The sequence below is a fragment of the Pristis pectinata genome, chromosome 20 (genome assembly GCF_009764475.1).
Source record: "Pristis pectinata isolate sPriPec2 chromosome 20, sPriPec2.1.pri, whole genome shotgun sequence".
Classification (NCBI taxonomy): Eukaryota; Metazoa; Chordata; class Chondrichthyes; order Rhinopristiformes; family Pristidae; genus Pristis; species Pristis pectinata.
Window position 1 is genome coordinate 36,288,443 of NC_067424.1, and position 23,033 is coordinate 36,311,475.

General features: G+C 46.2%; 1 protein-coding gene across 2 annotated transcripts in view; it reads right to left on the reverse strand.

The window, feature by feature from the left end:
• Positions 1-23,033, reverse strand: part of dram2b (DNA-damage regulated autophagy modulator 2b) — a 53,908-nt gene that overhangs the window by 13,701 nt on the left and 17,174 nt on the right. For both annotated transcript variants that reach the window (XM_052034953.1, XM_052034954.1), the window contains exons 3-4: positions 12,420-12,487; positions 5,198-5,337 (exon numbers count right to left, since the gene is read on the reverse strand). In XM_052034953.1, the coding sequence (XP_051890913.1) occupies positions 5,198-5,337; positions 12,420-12,487 (208 nt within the window). The remainder of the gene's footprint in view (positions 1-5,197; positions 5,338-12,419; positions 12,488-23,033) is intronic.

A 23,033-nucleotide genomic window follows, 5' to 3' on the forward strand; every position in this document is an offset into this window, starting at 1 on the left:
CAGGGGTCAGTGTTGGGACCTCTGTTAATCATCAAATATATAAATGATTTGGATATGAATGTACATGGCACAATTAGCAAGTTTGCTGATTATACTAAATTAGGGGATCTTGTTGATAGTGAAGCAGCTTACAATGAATTGCAAAGAGATCTTGATCAGTTAGGGAGATGGGCTGAGCAATGGCAAATGGATTTCAACTTAGTTAAGTGTGAGGTGATGCATTTTGGACATTCAGACCAGGGTAGGACTTGTACAGTGAATGGCAGGGCACTGACAAGTGTTGTGGAACAGAGGGACCTGGGAGTATAAGTGCACAGTTTGCTGAAAGTGGCTGCACAAGTAGATAGGGTGGTGAAGAAGGCGTTAGCATGCTGGCCTTCATCAGTTAGGGCTTCGAGTTCAGGAGTAGGGACATTATGTTGCAGTTACACAAGTGGTTGACGAGGCCACACTTGGGAGTATGGTGTACAGTTTTGGTCACCCTGTTATAGGAAAGACATTGCCAAGCTGGACAGGGGGCAGAAGAGATTTAAGAGGATGCTGCCTGGACCAGAGAGCCTGAGTTATAGGAAGAGGTTGGCCACATTGGAACTTTATTCCTTGGAACGCAGGAGAACAAGGGACGACCTCATAGAAGTTTATAAAATCATGAGGGGTATGGATAAGGTAGATGGTCATAGTCTTTTCCCGAGATCTGGGGAGTCCATAACTAGAGGGCAAAGATACAAGATAAGAGGGGAGAGATTTAAAACAGACTTGAGAGGTAACTTCTTAACACAGAGGGTAGTGAGTACCTGGAACGAGCTGCCAGAGGAAGTGGTTAAGGTGGGTATAGTTGCAATATTTAAGAGGCATTTGGATAGGTACATGGAGGGAAGGGGCTTGGTGGGTTATGGGCTGACTGCAGGCAACTGGGACAAGCAGGGACCAGTTGGGCCGTGGGTCCCGTTTCTGTGCTGTATGACTCTATGGAACTGGCACAGATGAGGTCTGAGGAAGATCAACCATGAGCATAGATGCAAAGAGTCAGAGAGATACGGCACAGAAACAGGCCAAGTCCACACCAACCATTGATTACCCATTTACACTAATCCTACATTAATCCTATTTTTTTTATTCTCCCCACATCCTCATCAACTCCCTCCACATTCCACCACTCATCTACACACCAGGGGCAATTTACAGTGGCCAATTAACCAAAGGCATGTGGGAGGAAACTGGAGCACCAGAGGAAATGCACGTGGTCATAGGGAGAATGTGCAAACTCCACACAGGATTGAGCCTGGGTCTCTGGCACCATGAGGCAGCGGCTCCACCAGATGAGCCTCTGAGCTATGTTGAATGGAGGGACAGGCTTGAGGTTTCTAGTGACCAACCCTTGCCCCTATTTTCTTGTGCTTTTAGTCCACTGCAATAGGTAGATGTGTAATGAGTGAGGAAGGGCAGGCAGTGAATCACACAGACAGCAGAGGGCAGTAGTTGGTCAACTGGACAATCCTAACTCTGCTGATGGTATGTCTAAAAATCTGCTGTATTTACAACATTCTCAGAATAACAGGAGGCCCTTACAAAGAAATTAAATCTAACAAAGTCATATCGGTATTTACTGTACCAACAATGATCCTCACCCCACACTTCTACATCCCTTCCTTTCAACAAAGAAACTTAACATTGATGTGTCCTTCCTTCAGTCACCAATTCTGGGAAAACAATCGAGATTCACAGCTCTCTATCTGACAGAACCAGCCTACTTGCTGTTGAATTTGAGCTCCACAGACTGAAAGAGACACAGAGGGCACACAGACACTGACTGAATTGCAATTAGATGCAGGAAAATCAGGATGAAGCCTCCTGGGTGTTCTGACCCGATCATATGACTCACTGAATCATGTGACCAAGCCAAACCCACTGGAGCATGCGACCCACTCTGACTGACAAGCATGTGACTCACCTCTATTCTGAGAGCGCTGCTTGCATCTTTAGCATTAGTATTTAGTACTTTCAGACAGATAAGAAGTCCTGCCCTTACAGCGGAGCCATCGGCAAGTCATACTTTCCCTTCTTATAGGAGCTTGCTTTTTAGAACTCTCCCATTGCCACACACGAAAACATGTGTAATTGACTTTTTTTTCCAAGAAATCTGTAACGTTTCTAATTCCATGTTATCTCTTTCCCCTGTATCAGTCCAATATCACCGGTGAAATTTCTTATGTTCCTTCCTCTGTTCACAGAACCTGCTCCCAGTCTGGCACTCGGTAGTTTTGACAGGGATAGTCATTACTTGGAACATGCTAGAACTTGGGACATTGGAATTTAATTCACTGTGTCCGGTTTAGCTTCTCCCCATCCCTCTGTTCTCCCATAAGGGGAAAAATCCATCAGAATTCTTGACAGGGACACTTGCCAAAGTTAATTGGTAACAACTGGAAAACACCCTGTGCTTTGGAACAAGTGCTATTTATTATTTGTTTGACCTCAACCAAGGACATGCAGCAGTCAACTGCATAAATCTTTCCAACTGAAGGAACTCTCTGCTATTGACATAGGGTGCAAAGTCCAGGTAAACCATTTAACAGAGGCAAAAACATAACAGATTACATGAAAAAATTGCAGTGCTTTTCACACTGCCCTTCAACTCAAGCACCTGGCACTTGAAAGATGAAATAACAGATATTTGCTTTCCCCCCCCTCCCCCCCCATTCAAGGGACGTGGGTTTCGCAGGCTGAGCCAGCACTTAATGGTCCATCCCTATTTGCCCTTGAGGTGGTGGTGAGCTGCCTTCTCGAACTGCTGCAGTCCTTGAGGTGTGGGTACACCCAAAATGCTGTTAGGGAGGAAGTTCCTGGATTTTGACCCAGTGACGGTGAAGGAACAGCGATGTATTTCCAAGTCGGGATGGTGTGTGGCTTGGATGGCAACTTCCAGCTCGCGGTGTTCCCCAGGATTTTGCTGCCTTTGTCCGACTGGTAGAGGTGGTGGGTTTGGAAGGTGCTGCCTACGGAGCCTTGGTGAGTTGCTACAGTTCATCCTGTAGGTGGCATAAAGTGCTGCTACTGTGCATCAGTGGTGGAATGAGTGAATGGTTGGACTAATGTCATGGCTTTGTAAATTTCTAACACTATAAATTGCCTAAAAAATTTTAACCCGCACCTGTCAGGTCCTGAGCACAGCGATGTAGCAGATGAGTTCAGAATGATGCTCATGACCATGCATGTGATTTTTCTGTCCCCAGAGCCGGCCTTTGGCTACACACTCCGAGCTCTGGCTGGCCTCTTTTTTTCACAATTTTTTCATTAAAGGACAGAGGAACTACTAGCAAGACATGCATTCATTGCCCTTCTGTAATTTGCCTCGAGAAGGTGCCAAACCAACATTTTGAACACAGCTACAGCCCTTGAGGTGGGGCTGCTGTTGAAGTGGGGAACTCCTGGATTTAGACACAGCAAAGATGACGAAACAGCAATACATCTTCAGCTCAGGGTGGTGTGTGTCTTGGAGGGGAGCCTCCTGCTCTTGTCCTTCTAGGTGGGAGGAGTCCACAGCTTTGGGAGCTGCTGTCAAACAGATTTTGGTGAGTAACTGCAATGCGGCCACTCTACATTAGTGATGATAGGACTGAGTTCTGTATACGTCCTCTTCAGGCACGGAAAGTTACAGTCCTAATGTAGGCAAATGGGATTAGTGTAGATAGGTATAAAGGTCGGCATGGATGTGGTAGGCTAAAGGGGCCATTTCTGTGCTGTATGACACCATGACTCTAATTGTCCCATGGAAGAATGTAGACGGACCTTTATTCTGCATCTAACTCGGTACTCGCATGGAATACCAAGCTTCCTCCACTCAGGGAACCTGCAGATCCCAGGGATCGAGGATAGAAACCCTGGGCCGCTTGTACTCCCACGACAAGAATAGTACAGGTGAGATAGCGAGTCAGTCTCCCTCCACACTGTCCCAGATAAGGTATAGGATGAGTGTAGATCATTCTACATTATTGCAGCAAACAACTCCCACAACAAGAATGGATGAATTTCACATGCAAATCCATCGGTGTCATTTATTGCATTTGGTGCGGCCTCCTCTACATCGGTGAGGCCCAACGCAGATTGGGGGAAATGGCTTTGTCAAGCACATTTGTTCCTTCCGCTGTACCAACCAGGATCTCTCGGTGACCAGCCATTTTAATTCCACTTCCCGTTCCCACACTGACATGTCTGTCCACAGCCTCCTCTAAGGCCAAGTGGAGGCTAGACACAGATTAGAGGAACAGCACCTCATATTCCGCCTTGGTAGTCTCCAATCTGACGGAAAGAACGTTGATTTCTCTAACTTCTGGTAACCACTCCCCTCTCCCCCTCCCCCCTCCTTTTCCCACCAGCCCCCATCACTTTCCCCTCCTCCTCCCTCTCCATCTGCCCATCACCCACACATTCCTCCCTCCAGTTCTCCTCCTCACCTCCTTCCCTTTATTCCATGGTCCACTGTCCTCTACAACCAGATTCTATCTTCAGACCTTTGTTACTTCAACCTCTCACCTCCCAGCTTCTTACATCATTCCTACTCTCCCCATCCCTCTCCTGCCTATCACCCCCCTCACCGGGACCCACCCATCACCTGCCAGATCTTGCTCCACCCCTTCTCTCCACCTTTTTATACTGGCCATCTCACCCTTTCTTTCCAGTCCTAATGAAGGTCTCACTGTCCATTTCCCTCCATAGATGCTGCCTGACCAGAGTTCCTCCAGCTTTTTGTGTTGCTCCAGATTTTCAGCATCTGCAGTCTCTTGTGTCTCCAAGAATAGTAGGGGTTTGTACATAAAAGAATTCTGCCTCCAAGCAATGTTCAAACGCCATTAGGGCAGGTATTGTGCTTGTTAGAGAGTCAAACTCCCTCTACACTGTCCATAAAGCACTCCCAAGCCGGGTATAAAATTATTTAGATATAAAGTTTCCTCTATTCAGACATTCCCATATACAATATATGATTACCAGATAACAAGAACTCACACTCAGTGCCTTTATCCAGAAATCAACTTTTAAATCTTTTAACAGACAGCTGGACCTCATTCTTCTCAGAATACAGACATAATGCGCTTCCCTGGAGACCACTGAGTATTGATGTCCAAACTAACCCATTGCTCCACTCCACTCTGTAACATCACTGCATTGAGAAACCCCACATCCATGCATCTTTTCTTACCTGGAAGTTTGCCACTATGCAGAGTCCCAGGCAGCTGACCAGACCCAGGGCAAGGCCTATCCGATTCAGTCTGAAAATGGTGACTTCCCCCCGGTTCAAAGCCTCCACCTGTTTGTATCGCACATACATCGTTCCGACACCTGTGGGATAAAAGGACCAGGTAACGACGAGGTGAACTGCAAACTACTTGCAACTTTACCTCAATTCTGACTTTAAAGTACAGTGAAGCACAGTTGAATTTGATTGAGCAATGGTTATGAAACTGGACTTGTAACTTCACCTGGGCTAATCAAGACCAGTTTAAATCCCACTGTGGTAATATTAAAAATATGGTCAGAAAAAGCTAGTGTTGGTAAATGTGACCAGATGCACACTTGCCATAAAATACTTAACTAGTTCACCATGTCCTTTAAAGAAGGAAACTTGGCAACTTTACCCAGTAAAGCTAGACCCATGCCAACATAATCAACTCTTAACCACCATCAGAAAGAGACATCCCGTAAGCTGGTGGTTGTGTGTAAACCTCAGCCCATGATAAAAGTAACGGAAAATGGTGCTGACTTCCTCTTCGTTCAATTAAACAACTAACTTTGCCTCGTTTTAAATTCACAATGGCTCAATATCAAATAACAAATTGATTTTATTTGAATAGAATAAAAAATGCAACCTGCATCCATTACATGTGGGTGACAGGAGACAACAGGATCAGTGGCGAGATGGTGCTTCTTTGGTCAAATAGCCTGTCAACATCCAAGGGCATCAATCTACGCTCTGAGTTGTTGGACGGTGTGCATTGAATCATGTTCCAGGAAGGAGGGAGCACAAGGCACGGGGTTGAGATCATTTATCTCAACTCATGGGATATTGAGGTCTGTGCATGGGATTGTTAATGCAGTGAAACTCTGACCATCAGCATCCTTGGGACTTTGGTGGTGCCAGACTGGCAGATTTTCTGACTATTGGATGTTACTCCTTTTACTGTCCAAGCACACTTTTTGTCTTACATGTTACACCGTATGTAACACATTTTCCAGTGAGTTTAAAAGGAGCAGGGAATATACAAGCACTCTGGAGTCCGGACCCAGCTGTAAACCCCCCACCTTCCTGACCTCTCGTATTCTGGACTTCAACCCTGGCTCCGGACACACACACCCAGCCCACAGTGCTGACCCTGGCTGCACCCAGGACCCCTGGCTCTGACTGTACACCCCTCTTGCACTCTGGACCCCTGGCTCACATTTCCAGACTAATGAGCGAGCCAGATGCAAGACCATCAGATTTCTAATCAGATGCCTGATCATCGCGGTGCTGAAGTAATGCCAGATTCATATACAGACTCCAGATGTGAAGGCCCTTTTGTTATTGTCTCGTCTGCTCCAGTTTATGAAAGCAGATCCCAGAATTAAAACAGGTTCACAACCCAGGAGGCTGTTTGGCCCATCGGTTGTAGAAGAGCTGCTCAGTCTAGCACTACTTTCCAGAGTGACTCTGGAAGTGCACGTCCAAGTACCGTTTAAATGTGATGAAGGTTTCTGCCACTACCATCCTTTCAGGCAATGGGTTTGAGAGCCCTGCCACCACCTAAGTGATTATTTCTTCCCCCCACCACCCATTTCCCCTTGAATCTTTCTACCAATGACTTTAAATCAATGCACCCTGAGTCCCTCTGCTATGGGATACGGGTCTTTCCTGTTCACCTGGGCTCTTCACCAGATTGTACACTTCAATCAAGTCTCCCCTCAGCCCTCCCCTGTTCCAAAGAGAACAATCCCAGCCTATCCAATCATTCTCCATAACTAAAATTTGGAGGGGTCAAAAACCAAGAGCGTGGATGTAAACAACATTAGAAGGATTAAGGGGAAATGAGGTAAAAATCTTTTTTTTTATCCAGATCATGCTAGGGCGTCTGGAATTCACTGCCTGAAAGGATAGCCTTATTCAAACATCTAAGATCCTAATGGGGCTTGACAGAGTAGGTGTTGAGATGGTTTCCCTAGTGGAGAGTTATAACGAAGGGGACATAGCTGCTAAATGGGGAGCCAGTCATTTAAAATAGAGATGTACAGAAACTACTTCTTTTAGAGAGTAGTGAACCTCTGGAATTCTCTGTCCCCGAGGGTGGTGGAGGCCAGATCATTAGGTAGATAAATATTTGAAAGATCAAGGAATTGAGGGTTATGGGAAACAGGTACAGACGAGGAGTTGAGGCCAGCACAGATCAGCCATGATCACATTGAATGGCTGGGCAGGCTCCAGGGGCCGATGGCCTACTCCTGCTCCTAGTTGCTTGTGGTAAAGGCAGGAATCCTCCCCAGATTTAAACAGTACCTGGACGTGCACTGGAGCCGTGACCTGCAGGGCCATGGACCAAGTGCTGGGAAAGTGGGTCTAGGCCAAGTAGCTCTTTTCTTGGCTGGCAGGGACACGATGGGCAGAATAGCCTCTTCCTGGGTTGTAAATTTTCCACGGCTCTGCCGACATCTTTGTAAATCTCCTCCGCACCCTATCAGTGCAATTGCATCATCCCAGTAATGTGCAGGACAGAACCGTACACACTACACAGGCTGTGGCCCAACGTGGGTCATACACATACCCATCGTGGCTTACATAGGAAAGTACCGCACCTGCCTTTATAACCACCCTACTGAACGCTCTTGCTACACTGACAAATCTGTGGACATGCACTCCAAAGTCCCCCTGTTCTTTTACTCTCCCATTTATTTCCTATACCTTGTTCCATCTTCACTAATGCATGTCCTCTTCTCAGGTCCATTTGACACTAGTCTTCCCAACTGACCAGACCGTCTCCATCTTCCTGCAGTCTAACCTCACTGTCAACCACACAACCAGTTTTTTTGTATTACCTGCGTCTTTATCGTAACCTTACTTTTCAGTCTATATCATTAATAAATATTACAAGATACAAGGGACTGAGAACAGAGCCCGGTGGAACCCCAACTGGAAACTGCCTTTGGGTCACAAAAACACACATACACCTCTCTTCCTGCTACTGAGCCAACTGCAGATTCAATCTGCCCCTCTCCTTGGATCCCATGGGCTTTTGCTTTCTTCGATGAGTCACGTGGCACCATGTCAAAAACTTTGCCAAAATCCACGACTACATCAATCATTTTTGTTGCCTCCACAAAAATTCAATCAAGACCTCCCCTCTGCAAATCCACACTGACCGTCCCTGTCAATCTGTGCTTCTTCAAATGGTTTATTCTGTCCCTTAGAACTGATTCCAATAATGTGTTCTTTTCTGTAACAATGCTAAAAATTTTACTGAATTATGATTACTCCCACATAAATGCTCTGCCACTGATATTTCTTCCACCTAAAATCATGGAATGCCTACAGCACAGTAGGAGGACATTCGCTCCATCATATCTGTGCTAGCTGTCTCCCAAAGCAACTCACTTGTTCCACCCACCCTTAGCCCACTCTCGCTAGCCTTGCAAATTATTCTCCACCATATACAGTATTCATCATATTCCCTCTTGGAAGTCCACAGTGGAACTTCCCTCCTTCACATCTGCAGACACTGCATCCCAGATTCCAACCATAAACTGTTTAAAAAAAGGTTTTCCCTCATGCCACTCTTAGTTCTCATCCTGTGTGACCTCTATTCCTCAAACCCTCCAGTCAAGGGAATAGCCTTCCACTTCCCCGCCCCCCTCCAATCCATCTTGATCCCTCATCAGTTTAGATACATCTATGCAATCACCCCATCAGCCCTCTCTACTTTATCCTTGTTAACTGCAGTCCTTCATCCTAGGAATCAAATCTGTAGATCTGTCTGGACCCCTCTAAACCCTCCCTCAAATGTGGCAACCAGAATTGAACACAATAATCCAGTGGAGGCCAGAGCATGACTTACAAAGGTTCGGCATGACATCCCTGCTGTTGTTATTTACACCTGTGTAAGCACAGAATTGTATGTGGCTCATCAAGCACTTTCTCCACCTGCCCTGCCACTTTCAGTGATCTGTGCACACAGGCCCCCAGGGTACCTCTGCTTCTGTACATTTTTAAGAACTCTATACCTTCTCGCATATAGTCTGTCCCCTTGCTACTAAAATGCATCGCCTCACTTTTTCCACATTAAACTTCATCCACCCTGTGTCTGCCCACTCCACCAGCCTGTTTATATCCAGCTACACTTTCTTATTACCGTCCACAACACTGCCAATTATTTTCTCCCCCCAAACACAAATTTTGAAATTATGGCTTCCCTCACAAGCCCTGGTCATAACGAAGACAGGTATTGGAGGCCTTAAAGTGCATTGAGGTGGATAAATCCCCAGGGCCTGACCTGGTGCATTCTCGATCCTTGTGGGAAACTTTGAAGAAGAAATTGCAGAGGCTCTTGCAGAGATTTTTGCTTCATCTCTGGCCACAGGTGAGGTTCTGGAGGACTGGAGAGTGGCTAATATGGTATCATTGATTGAAAAGGGTAGCAAAAACAAGCCAGGAAACTACAGGCCGGTGAGTCTGACATCGGTGGTGAGTAAATTGCTGGAGGGGATTCTGAGGGACAGGATCTACCAACATTTGGAGAGAAAGTCTGATTCGGGACAGGCAACACTGCTTTGTGCATGGGATGTCATGTCTGACAAATCTCTCGCAATTCTTCCAGGAGGTAACTAAGAGGGTAAATGAGGGTAGGACAGTGGATGTTGTCTACAACAACTTTAGCAAGGCCATTGACAAGGTCCCTCATGGCAGCCTAGTCTGGAAGGTTAGATCGTGTGGGATCCAGGGGGAGATAGTAGATTGGATTCATAATTGGTTCAGTGGTAGGAAGCAGAGGGTGGTGGTCGAGTGTTGTTTCTCGAACTGGATGCCTGTGTCCAGAGGTGTGCCACAGGGGTCGGTGCTGGGACCTTTGTTGTTTCTAATTTATATAAACAATTTGGATGTGAATGTACAAGGCATGGTAAGTTTGCAGATGTTGTAGACATTGTAGAAGGTTATGAAAAATTACAGGGGATCTTGATCAGCTAGGTATGTGGGCTGAGGATTGGCAAATGGTTTTCAATCTAGATAAATGTGAGGTATTGCATTTTGGGAGATCAAACCAGTGTAGGACTTATACCGTGAATGGTAGGGCCCTGGGAAATGTTATGAAACAGAGGGACCTAGGAGTGCATGTGCACAGTTTGCTGAAAGCAGCATCATAGGTAGATAGGGTGGTGAAGACGACATTTGGCATGCTGGCCTTCATCAGTCAGGGCATTGAGTATAGGAGTTGGGAAGTTACGTTGCAGCTATACAAGGTGGTGGTGAGGCCACAGTTGGAATGTTGTGAACAGTTTTAGTCACCCTGTTATAGGAAAGATGTTATTAAACTAGAAAGAGTGCAGAAAAGATTTACCAGGGTGTTGCCTGGACTTGGGGGCCTGAGTTACAAGGAGAGGTTGCATAGACTGGGACTTTATTCCCTGGAACATAGGAGATTGAGAGGTGACCTGATAGAGGTATACAAGATCATGAGGGGCACAGACGGGTGAAAGCACACAGTCTTTTTCTAAAGGAGGGGGTAAAAACGACAAGAGAGCACAGGTTTAAGATCAGAGGCGAGAGATTTATAAGGTACATCAGGGGCAGCTTCTTCACACAAAGGGTGGTGTATATTTGGAATGAGCTGCCAGAAATAGTGGTTGAGGCAGGCACATTAGCAATGTTTAAAAGCCATCTAGATAAGTACATGGATAGGAGAGGTTTAGCTATGGGCCAAATGTGGGCAGATAGGACTAGCTCGCCAGACCACACAGTAGCCATGGATGAGTTGGACTAAAGGGCCTGTTTCTATGCTGTATGACTCCAAAAGAAACAATGGCACCATCATCGATACCAGTGGAATACCCCAATATGCACTTTCCTCAGTTGAAAAAAAATAAACATTCACCATCACACTCTTTTGCCTGCTACTTAACCAACTTTGTACCCACACCATCAATGCCCCTTTTATCCCAGTTTGAGTTTCAATGCATCCAACACCGTACCCTGGAGATGGCCTCCCTACCCCAGGGGAGATGCCTGTCCCACCCCAGGCTGGGCTGGGGCCTGTCCTGTTCCACACTATGACATTAATACATCCCAGTCTGTACTGTGGCATTGAACACTCCGTTCCACTTCAGATACATATGCCCCGTGAACTGTGTGACTTTTTCGTTTTGTGCCTGGAGTGTTCAAGGTCTACTCTTCATTTCAAGTAGGTAAGCATTCATTGTGTGAGCCTGCAACAGTATAAAATTGGGCTGGATAGGGAAAACAGCGAGGTTCAGGACTGGACAAGTGGCGCAGCAGGTAGAGCCACTGCTTCACAGCTCCAGCAGACTCAATCCGGGCGGGTGGGGGTGGGGGGTGTCTGTGTGTGTTGCACGTTCTCCCTGTGACTTTGTGGGTTTCCTCTGGATGCTCCGGTTTCCTCCCACATCCCAAAGACGTGCAGGTTGGTAGATTAATCAGCTGCTGTAAATTGGCCCCTAGTGTGCATGTGTGGGTGAATCTGGGAGTTGATGGGATAGTGGGGAGAATAAAATGGGATTAGTATGATCAGGAACTTGCTGGTTGGCGCGGACTCAGTTTGCAGAAGGACCTGTTTCCGAGCCATCTGACCTCGGACACACCTGTGCACTGCTGGATGCAGTTTAAGCCTTGTTAAAAAAATATTTAACACAATAAAGTTATTAGTTTTGTTTTGTCAATTTTATCAAATTATTACACATGATAGATTAAATAGTGTACCCAACATTGAAGTCAGCTAGTGGGGGCATATTAGTCTGAAAAATGTATTTCATCCACAAGAAAGGATTATGCCTGCAGCCAAATAACATTCCTTTGCTCGGGACGGATGCAGGCATTAACGTCTGGTCAGACAACTGAGAAACCCAGTCATCACCCATTATCTTGACACATGGTCATAGGAGTAAGTCACCCAGATGTTCACCCTCACTGATCCCCGACCAGTAATCCCAAAGCTTTAAATGACTGAAATCACCTTGAACTGCTCTATGATTATACAGCAGACTTGGGGAAGAATACTCAGTACCTATTATGGCAGAAGTGAAAGAATTTAATCTCCTTCCAAACCCCTTTCCCCAACTCTAACTCACCAATCAATTATGCAGAATTAAATACACGACAGAGCTCTTTACACTGGAGAATTCTGGAGTTAAAGCAGGTGTATCAGAGTGCAAATGGAGTTGGCCCTTACCCAGGAATGCAGAAATAGTCAACATGATCCCAAACAAGCAGCGTTCAGGCGGAGATGTCCCAGTGTCACTGTGAGGGATAAACAAATAGTGGTGAGCATTCAGAAACATTTAAGGGCAGGCACAGTAGTGTAGCAGTTAGCGTAACGCTATTACAGTGCCAGCGACCCAGGTTCAATTCCCGCCACTGTCTGTAAGGAGTTTATACGTTCTCCCCATGTCTGCATGGGTTTCCTCCAGGTGCTCCAGTTTCCTCCCACATTCCAAGGACGTATGGATTAGGAAGTTGTGGGCATGCTACGCTGGTGCCGGAACTGTGGCGACACTTGCAGGCTGCCCCCAGAACCTTCTATACAAAGATGCATTTCACTGTGTTTCGATGTACATGTGACTAATAAAGAAATCTTATAAATGGGAAAACACACCATCACAACTGCAGACTAAATCCTGGAGACAGGAAAGTTCTACTTAGGATAGAGGGGGTTCAAGCAGATCAGTTCCTGGATGGGAAGCATTGTTCCATGAAGAACACAATAAAATAGGAGCAGGAGTAGGCCACCAGGTTTATCCAAGACTGCCCCATCATTCAATGTTATCATGGTTGATCTATGCTGGCCTCAGCTCCTCTTCTGTACCAGTTCCACATGACCCTCAACTCCTCAATCTTTCAAATCTTCATCCACCTCCATCTTAAATATACCTGGTGATCTGGTCTCCTTCACCCTCGTGGGCAGAGAATTCCAGAGATTCAGAACATAGGTCATTGGAGCAGTAGATCACACAGCTCCTGAAGCCATTCAGTCAGATCACGGCTCATTTCATCCTTGGAACCCGCTCCATTATCCTGCCCATAACTCAACCCCACTTGGTCCCAAAACTTCCCTGTCAATGACTCTGCCTCCACGGTTCTCAGCATGGGGATTTCCAAAGGCTTGGAACCCTCAGAGAGAAAAAAAAAGACTTCATCAAAGTCTTAAATGTGCTACGACTTAATCTGAGACTATGTCCCCCTCATTCTACATTCCCCCAGGGAAGGAGTATAGTCTACTCTGTTGATCCTCCCTCCCCAGAATCTTCAGGCCTGGATTTGTTGTGGATCCTACCAGCTGCACCTACTTACTGCTCTCGATGTTGTTCATTTACCTTGCCCACCTCCCAGTGAGGTAAATCTTTATGGTTGACATCATCATTGGAGACCTTCCACACGCCGAGAGCTCCCACGATATAACTGGATCAGTGCGGAAAGAAGGCCATTCAGCCCATCAAGACCACTCCAACTATCAAGCTCCCATTTTTGTACTAATCTATTCTCCCCACATTCTCATCAATTGCCCCCAGATTTTACCACTCATCTATAAATTTGGGGCAATCTACAGCAGCCAATTAACCCACTGGCCCACACATCTTTGGGCTGTGCGAGGAAACCCGTGCTGACACAGGGAGAATGTGCAAACTCCACATAGGCAGCATCACTGAACAGAGTTTCTGGAGCTCTGAGGTAGTGACTCTACCAGCTGCACCAATATGCTGCCACTAATCCACCCCTACCCACAAAACCTCTCTGAACAACCATCAAAAGATGTCAATGTTTATCAATCACCCCTGACGATCAAAAACATTTAAGAAGTACTGAAAAGGATATAAACAAAATTTTGTAGAATATAATATCACACAAAACACTTAAGTAATTAAAACATAACAAAAATCACTAATAATTTAAAAAGATGCAATTCATTCTGAATTATGGAGGGTCTTGGTTAGACTGCAACTGGAATATTGTGTACAGATGTGGTGTCCCTACTCAAGGAAAAATATACTTGGGATAGAGGGATTTCAAGCAGAACGATTCCTGGGATGGAAGGGATTGTTCTACAAGGAAAGATTTAGCCAACTGTGACTATAACCTCTGGAGTTCAGAGGAGAGGTGATCTCATTGAAACATACAGGGTGAATGCAGGAATAACGTTTCCATTGGCTGGGGTGTCTAGAGCCAAAGGTCACAGTCTCAAAATGAGGGTCAGCCATTGATAAGAAATGTATTCATCCAGAGGATAGTGAATCTCCAGTTCTCCAACCAAGAAGCTCAGTTGCTGAGTTTATTCAGGACAGAGATCAATAGATTTTAGATGTTAGGGGCATAAAGAGATATGGTGTTATTACAGGAAAGTGGCACGGAGGTAAATAACTCAGCCATTATTGTACAAGACATCGCAGAAGACACAAGGGGCCGAATAGCCTATTCCTGCTTCAATTTCTTATGTCCTCCTTCTTAGCTTTCCTCCCTGCAACAACAAATCCCTACTCAAATGAATGGGCTCACGGATCCTGCACAGGGTCCAACTTGGTGCAGGGGCTCAGATTCTCCAGTGTCAGTGCGGGAGAATCTCCGCAAAATGTGCCTCCACCGATGGACCACGCGGGGGTCTAGTGGAGAGCGAGGGTGGGAATTCTCCACCTGCAACTCAGCCCGTGAGCCTGAGCCTTCTGCATCTACATGGGGATCCTGAAGTTACCAGCACTGAGCAGCATTAATAGTGGTAGTTCCCCACAGAACCACCAGCAAACCTATCCTTCTGAACTCCCGAAGCTTCCCTCAAAAGACAAAGCCCATGTTCAAGAACCAGTCTCGTGAACTCTTACACACTGCCTTTCTTAGATACTTTTCCTTATGTAAAGGAGACCAAAATGCGTGCTGTTACAGACAAGAGTTATAAACATCTTAGCTCCAGCATGGCCTCTGTATTGTGCAACCCATTACAGTCTGACAATGGAGAGGACACACTTGACCCTGCCATGTTTTCCATCAGTTAACTAATCCTCCATTCATGTAAATATATTACCACCAACATCATAAGCTTTTATTTTGTGTTATTAGCTTTTACTTAGCATCTTTCGCAGCCTTTTGGAGATCCAAAGTCAGAGATTCTCATCCATCCAATGCTAGTTATATCCTCAAAGAACTCTAATAAATATGACTTCCCTTTCATAAATCCATGTGGGTATTATCTCATCACATTATAGTTTTGTGTGTCCTGTTAATACTTCCATAAATATTAATTCCAACATTTTCCCAATGACTGAGATTAGGTTAGAAATTCCCTGCTTTCCCACTCCCTCCTTTTATGGAGAGCATCACTGTACATTTTGCTAACAACCTGCAAGCACCTTTCCAGAATCTAGGACATTTTGAAAGATGACAACCAATGGATCCATTATCTCTGCATCCATCACCTTTAAAGTCCAAGTAAAAGGTCCAGGAGATCAGTCTTTAGTGCCATTAGTTTGCTCCTTTTGCTGCAGATGGAAGATAGTTTTAAGTTCCTCTTCCTCCTTTGTTTCTGCGTCTTTTAGTATTTTCCAGAAAAATATTTACTTAACATGTCTGCTGTTTCCTTATTCCTCACTATTACATCAGTCTCAGCTTGAAAGGTACTGATGTTTATTTCTAAAATCCACGACTACATCTGATACTCTTTCTCTTCATGTCCTTGTAGAAGCTCCCAATCTGTTTTTATTTGTCACTAGTTTATTCTGTTGGAGAGGGTTCAGAAACGATTTACGAGGATGATTCCTGGAAATGAAAGGGCTTACTTATGATGAGCGTTTGTCAGCTCTTGGACTGTATTCATTGGAGTACAGAAGAATGAGAGGGGACCTCATAGAAACATTTAAAATATTGAAAGGACTGGACAGAGTAGATGTGGCTAAGCTGTTCCCTCTGGTGGGTGAGTCCAGGACTAGAGGGCACAGTCTTAGAATTAGAGGGTACCAGTTTAAAACAGAAATGAGGAGAAATTTCTTTAGCCAGAGGGTAGTGAAATTATGGAATTCTTTGCCACATACAGCTGAGGAGGCCCGATCATTGGGGGTATTTAAGGAGGAGATTGATAGGTATCTAATTAGTCAAGGTATCAAGGGGTATGGGGATAAGGCCGGAAATTGGGGTGAGAGAGAAATGGTATTAGCTTGGAGCAGACTCGATGGGCCAAATGGCCTACTTCTGCTCCTTTGCCTTGTGATCTTCCTCTACATCAATATCTTCACTCATCCTTATTCGTCAGAATGTTGTAAGCTTTTCCTGTCAATCTAACAGCATTCTTAAGTGCTCTACTTAGCAAAGGATGGAAAATGAAAGCAAGCACAACACATGAACATTCCTAGTGAGACGTACAGGGGACCCCATCCTCCAGTGGGGACACTTTAAATAGACCTTAAAAAAGTGTGATACCAGGTTGTCAGTAGACACAGGTCATCCATCACAAGTGTCACTTCCATTTTGGAAGGAAAGATAGGTGCCAAAAACTTCCTTTGCGTTACTGTGTTCTTGTGCGTGGGATGAGCGAGGTTTGAGGTTTCGGGTACCATTTTGCACAATTCCTCAAGCCTCCATCACAGAGTTCCATCCACCGCTTTGTACAGGCAATGTGGGTTTGGCAAGTAGGATGTGCACAGACAGTGCCCACCAGTGGGCAGTGCCTACTTGGTGCATTTGCAGCTGAAACTGGGTCCAGTTTCTTCTGGTTTAGAAACCCATTCACAGCGAGCCAGGGTTTCACAGTGCCCCACCCACACCAGCTGTGCTGTTTGAAGGCACTCACTGCTCAGTTATTCAGCGGCTGCTGCACCACCTCTTGGAGAGTGGCTGGGGAGTGGGAGGACACAAGACCATACGAAGGAACAGTAGGTAATTCAGCTCCTCAATTCTGCTCCACCATTTAATAAGATCACAGCTGATCAGAACTTGACCTCAACTCCACATTCCTGTCAACCTGCGGTAACCTTACCCCGCCCCCCCCACCTCCCTTGCTTATCAATCTACCTCTGCCTTAAAAATATTCAAAGACTCTGTCGCTACTTAAACAACAGCTCTCCCATTACAGGAATCAAGGAAGAGTTCCCAAGGTCTAAAGAGCCCCTGAGAGAAGGAGAATGATGCAGAGCCAAACCTTCCTGTATACCCCGAGACAGCAGAGCCTCTCAGAACAGGTTCATAGAGAAACAACAGGCCCTTAGAGTACACTCTGCCATTAGATAGAATCCTGGTTGATGCCCTATCTCAATGCCATATTCCCACTCTCTCACCAAACTCTTCGATACCTTTTGTATGTACAAATCCACCCATCTCTTTCTCACATACGATTAGCAACTAGGTCTCCACTGGTTTCTGTAGTTGAGAATTCCACCCTCTTGAGAAGAAATTTCTTCTAATCTCAGTCCTAAGTGTCTTACCACATATTCTGAGACTGCAACCTCTTGTGCCAGTCTCCTGGAGAAACATCCACCCCACGTAGAGCCTGGCAAAAGTTTGTACGTTTTAAAGAGATCTCTCATTTGTCTAAGATCCAGTTAAAACAGCCTGCCCCTGGGTAACAAAAGGGTTCTGCTTTTTTCTGAAACAGGTGTCCACAAGTCGACTTTGTCCATAAATCAGAAAATACGCACAAAACACTCGACACTGTAACATCAGAGTTGTAATGAATGGCATCAAAAGCACACAAGACCGATGAGAAAGAACAACTATTAGAAGTGAAGAAAGAGGAAACTAGTTCCGCTGTTCACAGGAACAAACATATGTTGGACTTTTGAATTTAATAATATTGCGGGAGCTCGTTCTTATGTAGGAGTGTCTGTAAGTCAGGCATTTGTAACCCGGGGATGGCAAAATCAACCCAACTGTTACCTGAACAACAATCCTGTCATCCCAGGAACAAGTCCGGTGAACTTTTGCTGCACTCCCTCTGTGGCAAGTTGTCACCACAATGGCACAGCAGGTAGTCCTGCTATACCGTTCCAGTGACCCAGGTTCAAGCCTAACATCTGGTGCAGTGTGTGTGGCGTTTGCATGTTCTTCCTGTGACCAGATGGATTTCCTACAGGTGCTCCAGTTTCCTCCCACATCCCAAAGACATGTTGGAAAGTTAATTGGCCCTAGTGTAGATGGGTGGCAGGGGAATTGGAGGGAGCTGATGGGCCTGTGAGAGAACAGGTTACGTGGAAATCAGTGGGGAATTGAGTGACAGAATTGCTTTGAGAGCTGGCATAGACTTTATGGACCTCCCTCAACACTGTACAAGGACATGAGAGATATAAAAAAATCCTTTCTTTAAGCGGTACATAAGTGGCTAAGGTGGTGAAGAAAGAATATAGCATGCTTACCTTCATAGGTCAGGGCACAGAATACAAGAGTTGGGATGTTATGTTGCAACTTTACAAAACACCGGTTACTCAGCTCAGAGTATTGTGTGCGGTTTTGGTCACCACACTATAGGAAGGATGCGATTGTGCTGGAGAGGGTGCAGAGGAGATTCACTGGGACATTGCCTGGATTGCATGACTTTAGTCATGGGGAGAGAGTAGAGAGGCTGAACTTGTTTTCCCTGGATCGAAGGAGGCTGAGGGGTGACCTGACAGAAGTATACAAGATGATGAGAAGCATAGGTAGGGTAAATAGTCAGAATCATTTCCCCATGGTAGGGGTATCAAAAAAAAAGAGCAAAGGGTTTAAGGTGAGATGAATGAGTTTTAAAAAGGAGATCTGAGGGGTAAGTATTTTACATTGAGGGTGGTTGATATCTGGAACGTGCTTCCAGAGGAGATGGTGGAATCAGATACAATCACTGCATTTAAGGGGCATTTAGACAGATACTTAAATAAGCAAGGCATAGAGGGATACAGCGCTAATGCAGGCAAATGGGATTGGTGTAGATGGGCCGAAGGGCCTGCTTCTGTGCTGTACGAGCCTATGAGAATACCGCAGTGGTCTCCTTAAACTCCTGTATAATTGTCAGTCATTGCACAGCGTCCACCACATTCTCTCCGCGCGCCACGCCGGTCTCAGCGGAAACACAATGGTCACAGCACAGACAGAGGCCATTCAGCCGATCATGTCCATGCTGGCCCTCTACCCGAGAACTGATCGAGGTCCTAATCAAGCCCAGGCGTGCGGAACTTCGCCCAGTGCGATCACAAGTGACGCGCGTGCAGCAAGCTGATCAGCAGAAGTTGAGTGTGAGCTTTGGCTCGGCTTGGTTATTCCCTGGTGTCGGGTCTATTTCAAGTACCAACGGATGCCAATGTTTCACTTCCTGTGTGGCCCAGGTGCTGCACTGGGGAGCAGCTGCAGGTGCCTGGCTAGAATGGTACAGATGGGAGAGGACTTTGTGTCCGACTGTTGGAGCGACCACAGTAACAGCAAATTGTTAAATGGTGCCTGCACTCACTGCGTCCACAGACCACCTCCAGCAGCGCTCAAAACCTCACCCTTCCTGATCCATACCCAATCCCTTCTCTTGCTATCACTTTACATTCAAACCTTGCTTAGAGATGCAGCACAGAAACAGGCTCTTCGGCTCACTGAGTTCCTGCCAACCACCAATTTAACCTCATCTTACATTAATTCTGTTTTATTTTTATTCTCCCCACATTCTCATCACCTCCTCCCAGATTCTACCATCCACTGACACATTGACAGTGGACAATTAATCTACCAACCCACCTGTCTGTGGGTTGTGGAAGGAAACCAGAGTGTCCAAAGGAAACCCACAGGGATTACGGGGAGAATGTGCAAACTCCACACAGACAGCACCCGAGGTCAGGATTGAATCCAGGTCTCTGGTGCTGTGAGGAAGCAGCTCTGCCACCCTTACACTTGCCTTCCCTCTACATTCCATGCAGGTCCTCTCTCCTTCGGCTCCTCTTAAATTGGATTGAGCCTTTGAATTAGGGAGAGAATTCCCGGAGATCAGCAAGATCCACACTGGGGCTCGGCACTGATCGGTCACATTCAGCTGACTGGGGTCAGAGCACAAAGTCCACGTCCAGCCACATAATGTTGGCCAAATCAACTGCAGTGCTGAGGGATGCTGCATTGTCAGAGGCGCCGTCTTTCAGGTGGGACATTAAACCATCGCCCCTCTCAGCTGGGTGAGCCATGGGGAGTCCTTCCTGGTGCCCAGGCCAATAAGTATCCCTCAACCAAAACCACTCCAGTTTATCTGGTCTTTATCTCACCGCAGTTTGTGGGATTGTGCAAAACAGCCGCTGTTTCCCATTCTACAACAGTCGCTCTCGCTCTCAGACATGCTGGTGGGGTCGAGGATTTTTTGCTTTCTCTCCAGTCCTGTGGGCTCTGAGAAGGCAGTGTGGCATCACGAGTCTACCACAGGCGGCGCACTCCAGTCACCACCTTTCTCCTCCACCTTCCTAATGCTACTGAAGAGACTTAAGGTTCACTGTGCCTTCCTGAACGTCCACCATTTTAATCAATCACAACCTTGGGACCCCCACAGATGGAAAGACTATGGACTTCTTCCAAGGAGACAAAAGGATGGTCGATGTCCTGATGCAGGGTTGCAACCTGAAATGTTGACCACCCCTCTGCCTCCACAGATGCTTCTCGACCCGCCGAGTTCTTCCAGCAGTTGTTTTTTTTTCCCCTCCGGTTTCCAGCATCTGCAGTCTCGTGTCTCTATTTTCCCAAAGGAGACTTCGAGAACACACTTCAATATTTCCTTCTGTTTTGCTAATTTATTACCAAGATGGCATGTGCAATGCCTGATTTGGGAGCTCAGAGTCAGGCACACTAACTGAGTGGTTTGCCCTATGGAGGTAGGTAAATGAGGCTCTTAGTTTTGGGAATCCTGGCCTGGAAGAGGACATTGACATTGTTTCACTGATCCTACCAATGGATTTACAGGATCAGTGGTACTTCTCCAGTGCTTTGAGGCATCTGTGGTGGATCCACGTCTTAGGGGGGCAGGGATCCCTGCTGCTCTGTAGATCGTGAGTTTACGTTGGCTTTGTGGATTTGATCTTCAAACACTCTTTCCCCCGAATGGCCAGAGGCTGTGCAGACACACAGGTGACAGTGAGTTTCATCATCAATGTCTGCCAAAACACAGCGTTGACCTGTTTACCAGGTCTCCGTGTTGACCTTTGTTTCCAGAGGGGTGTGCTGCGCAGTGGTGGCAGGTTTAGAGGACCTTTCTGTGGCAGATGTCGAGTGTAAGGCCCATCCTCTTATTCACTTCAGTGAACGAGTCAACAATGCAGACTCCATATTGCTCATTGGCTGAAGTTTTGGTGGGGGGGGTGGTAGATACCATTGCCCCACCCCAATTTTACCCCAGAGCATCCTCCTCCTCTCTGCAGCTTAACCAGCTTCTTTTCTCTCCTTCCCAGTTCTGATGGAGGGTCTTTGACCCAAAACAGAACATAGAACAGTGCAGCACAGAACAGGCCCTTCGGCCCACAATGTTGTACCGACATAGCTAATCCCTACTACCTACAGAATGCCCATATCCCTCTATTTTCCTCTCATTCATGTGCCCATCCAAGCCCTTCTTAAAGGCCCCCCAATGAATCTGCCTCCACCACCCTATCAGGCAACATATTCCAGGCATCCACCACTCTCAGTAAAAAAAACATACCCCTCACGTCTGTTCTGAACCTACCCCCTCTCACCTAGAATGCATGCCCTCTGGTATTGAATTGCTCAATAATAGGGAAAAAGACATTGCTTGTCCACCCTATCTATGCCCTTCATAATTTTATACACTTCCAACAGATCACCCCTCAGCCTCTGCCACTCCAGAGAAAAAAAATAGAGAAACGATGACTCTATTTATCTTCCCACAGATGCAGTCCGACCTGCTGAGTGTTTCCAGCATTTCCTCTCATCAGACTAGTCTCCTTTCTCAAAGACGGTCATGATCATATCACTTCTGAGATCCCTGGTGCATTCGCCACGTCCTGGATGAGCGAGACAGGGTTGATGAATGTGCACCAGGGTACATCTCCGTCGCAATTTGGTCCTTCAGTGAGGACATCTGGCTGCTGGTCAGGCCATTGCAACCCCCCGCTGGGCTTGGTCAACACTGAGGTCACTGCAGGTTGTGTCACCTAAGTTGCCCAGGAGGGTCAGAGTGACTCCCTTTGGCACGTGGCCCAGGATTTTCTAATGCTAAGAGTAGAATTGATCCTTGGCCTCATCTGTTGCTTCTGGGGTTGGAGCACGTACAGTGATGAACACAGCATTCATTGTCTGAGAACAAGCCTGATTATATGCTTGCAAGTGCCAGTGACATCTCATGCAAAACTAAGTCACCAGGGTCTGACACCACCCTGGTGTCCACAAGTATGCGCAACAACTCATTCACAACCACACTGAGTACGAGCTAGAAATACCACCCCACAGACCTGATGGGCTGACTGGCCTCCTTCCGTGCCGGAAAATTACTACAGCTGACCTTCTGATACCATGCCATGCCATCTAAAACACTTCAAACGTTAACCTTGTACCTCACATCCTCCTCAACATATGACGTGCTGTGGGTTGGGCGACGGTGGGTGCATGCTCTGGGGGTGCAGTTGATTATCTGTGCGTTCACTGGATAATTTGGAAATGGCTAAGATACGTCGAATTTAAATCATTTGTCTCTTTTAAAAAAAAGAGTGCAACATTCATAACAAGAGAGGGAAGAACAAGTGGACAGTCTGATAGACTGCGACCAGGCAAAAGTGCCCTTTGAGACCGGCAGTCTGTGTTGCTGGATTTGGTGCCTTTGTTGCTCACCATTTATACAAACAATTTACGACTGAAGATCACAAGAACCATG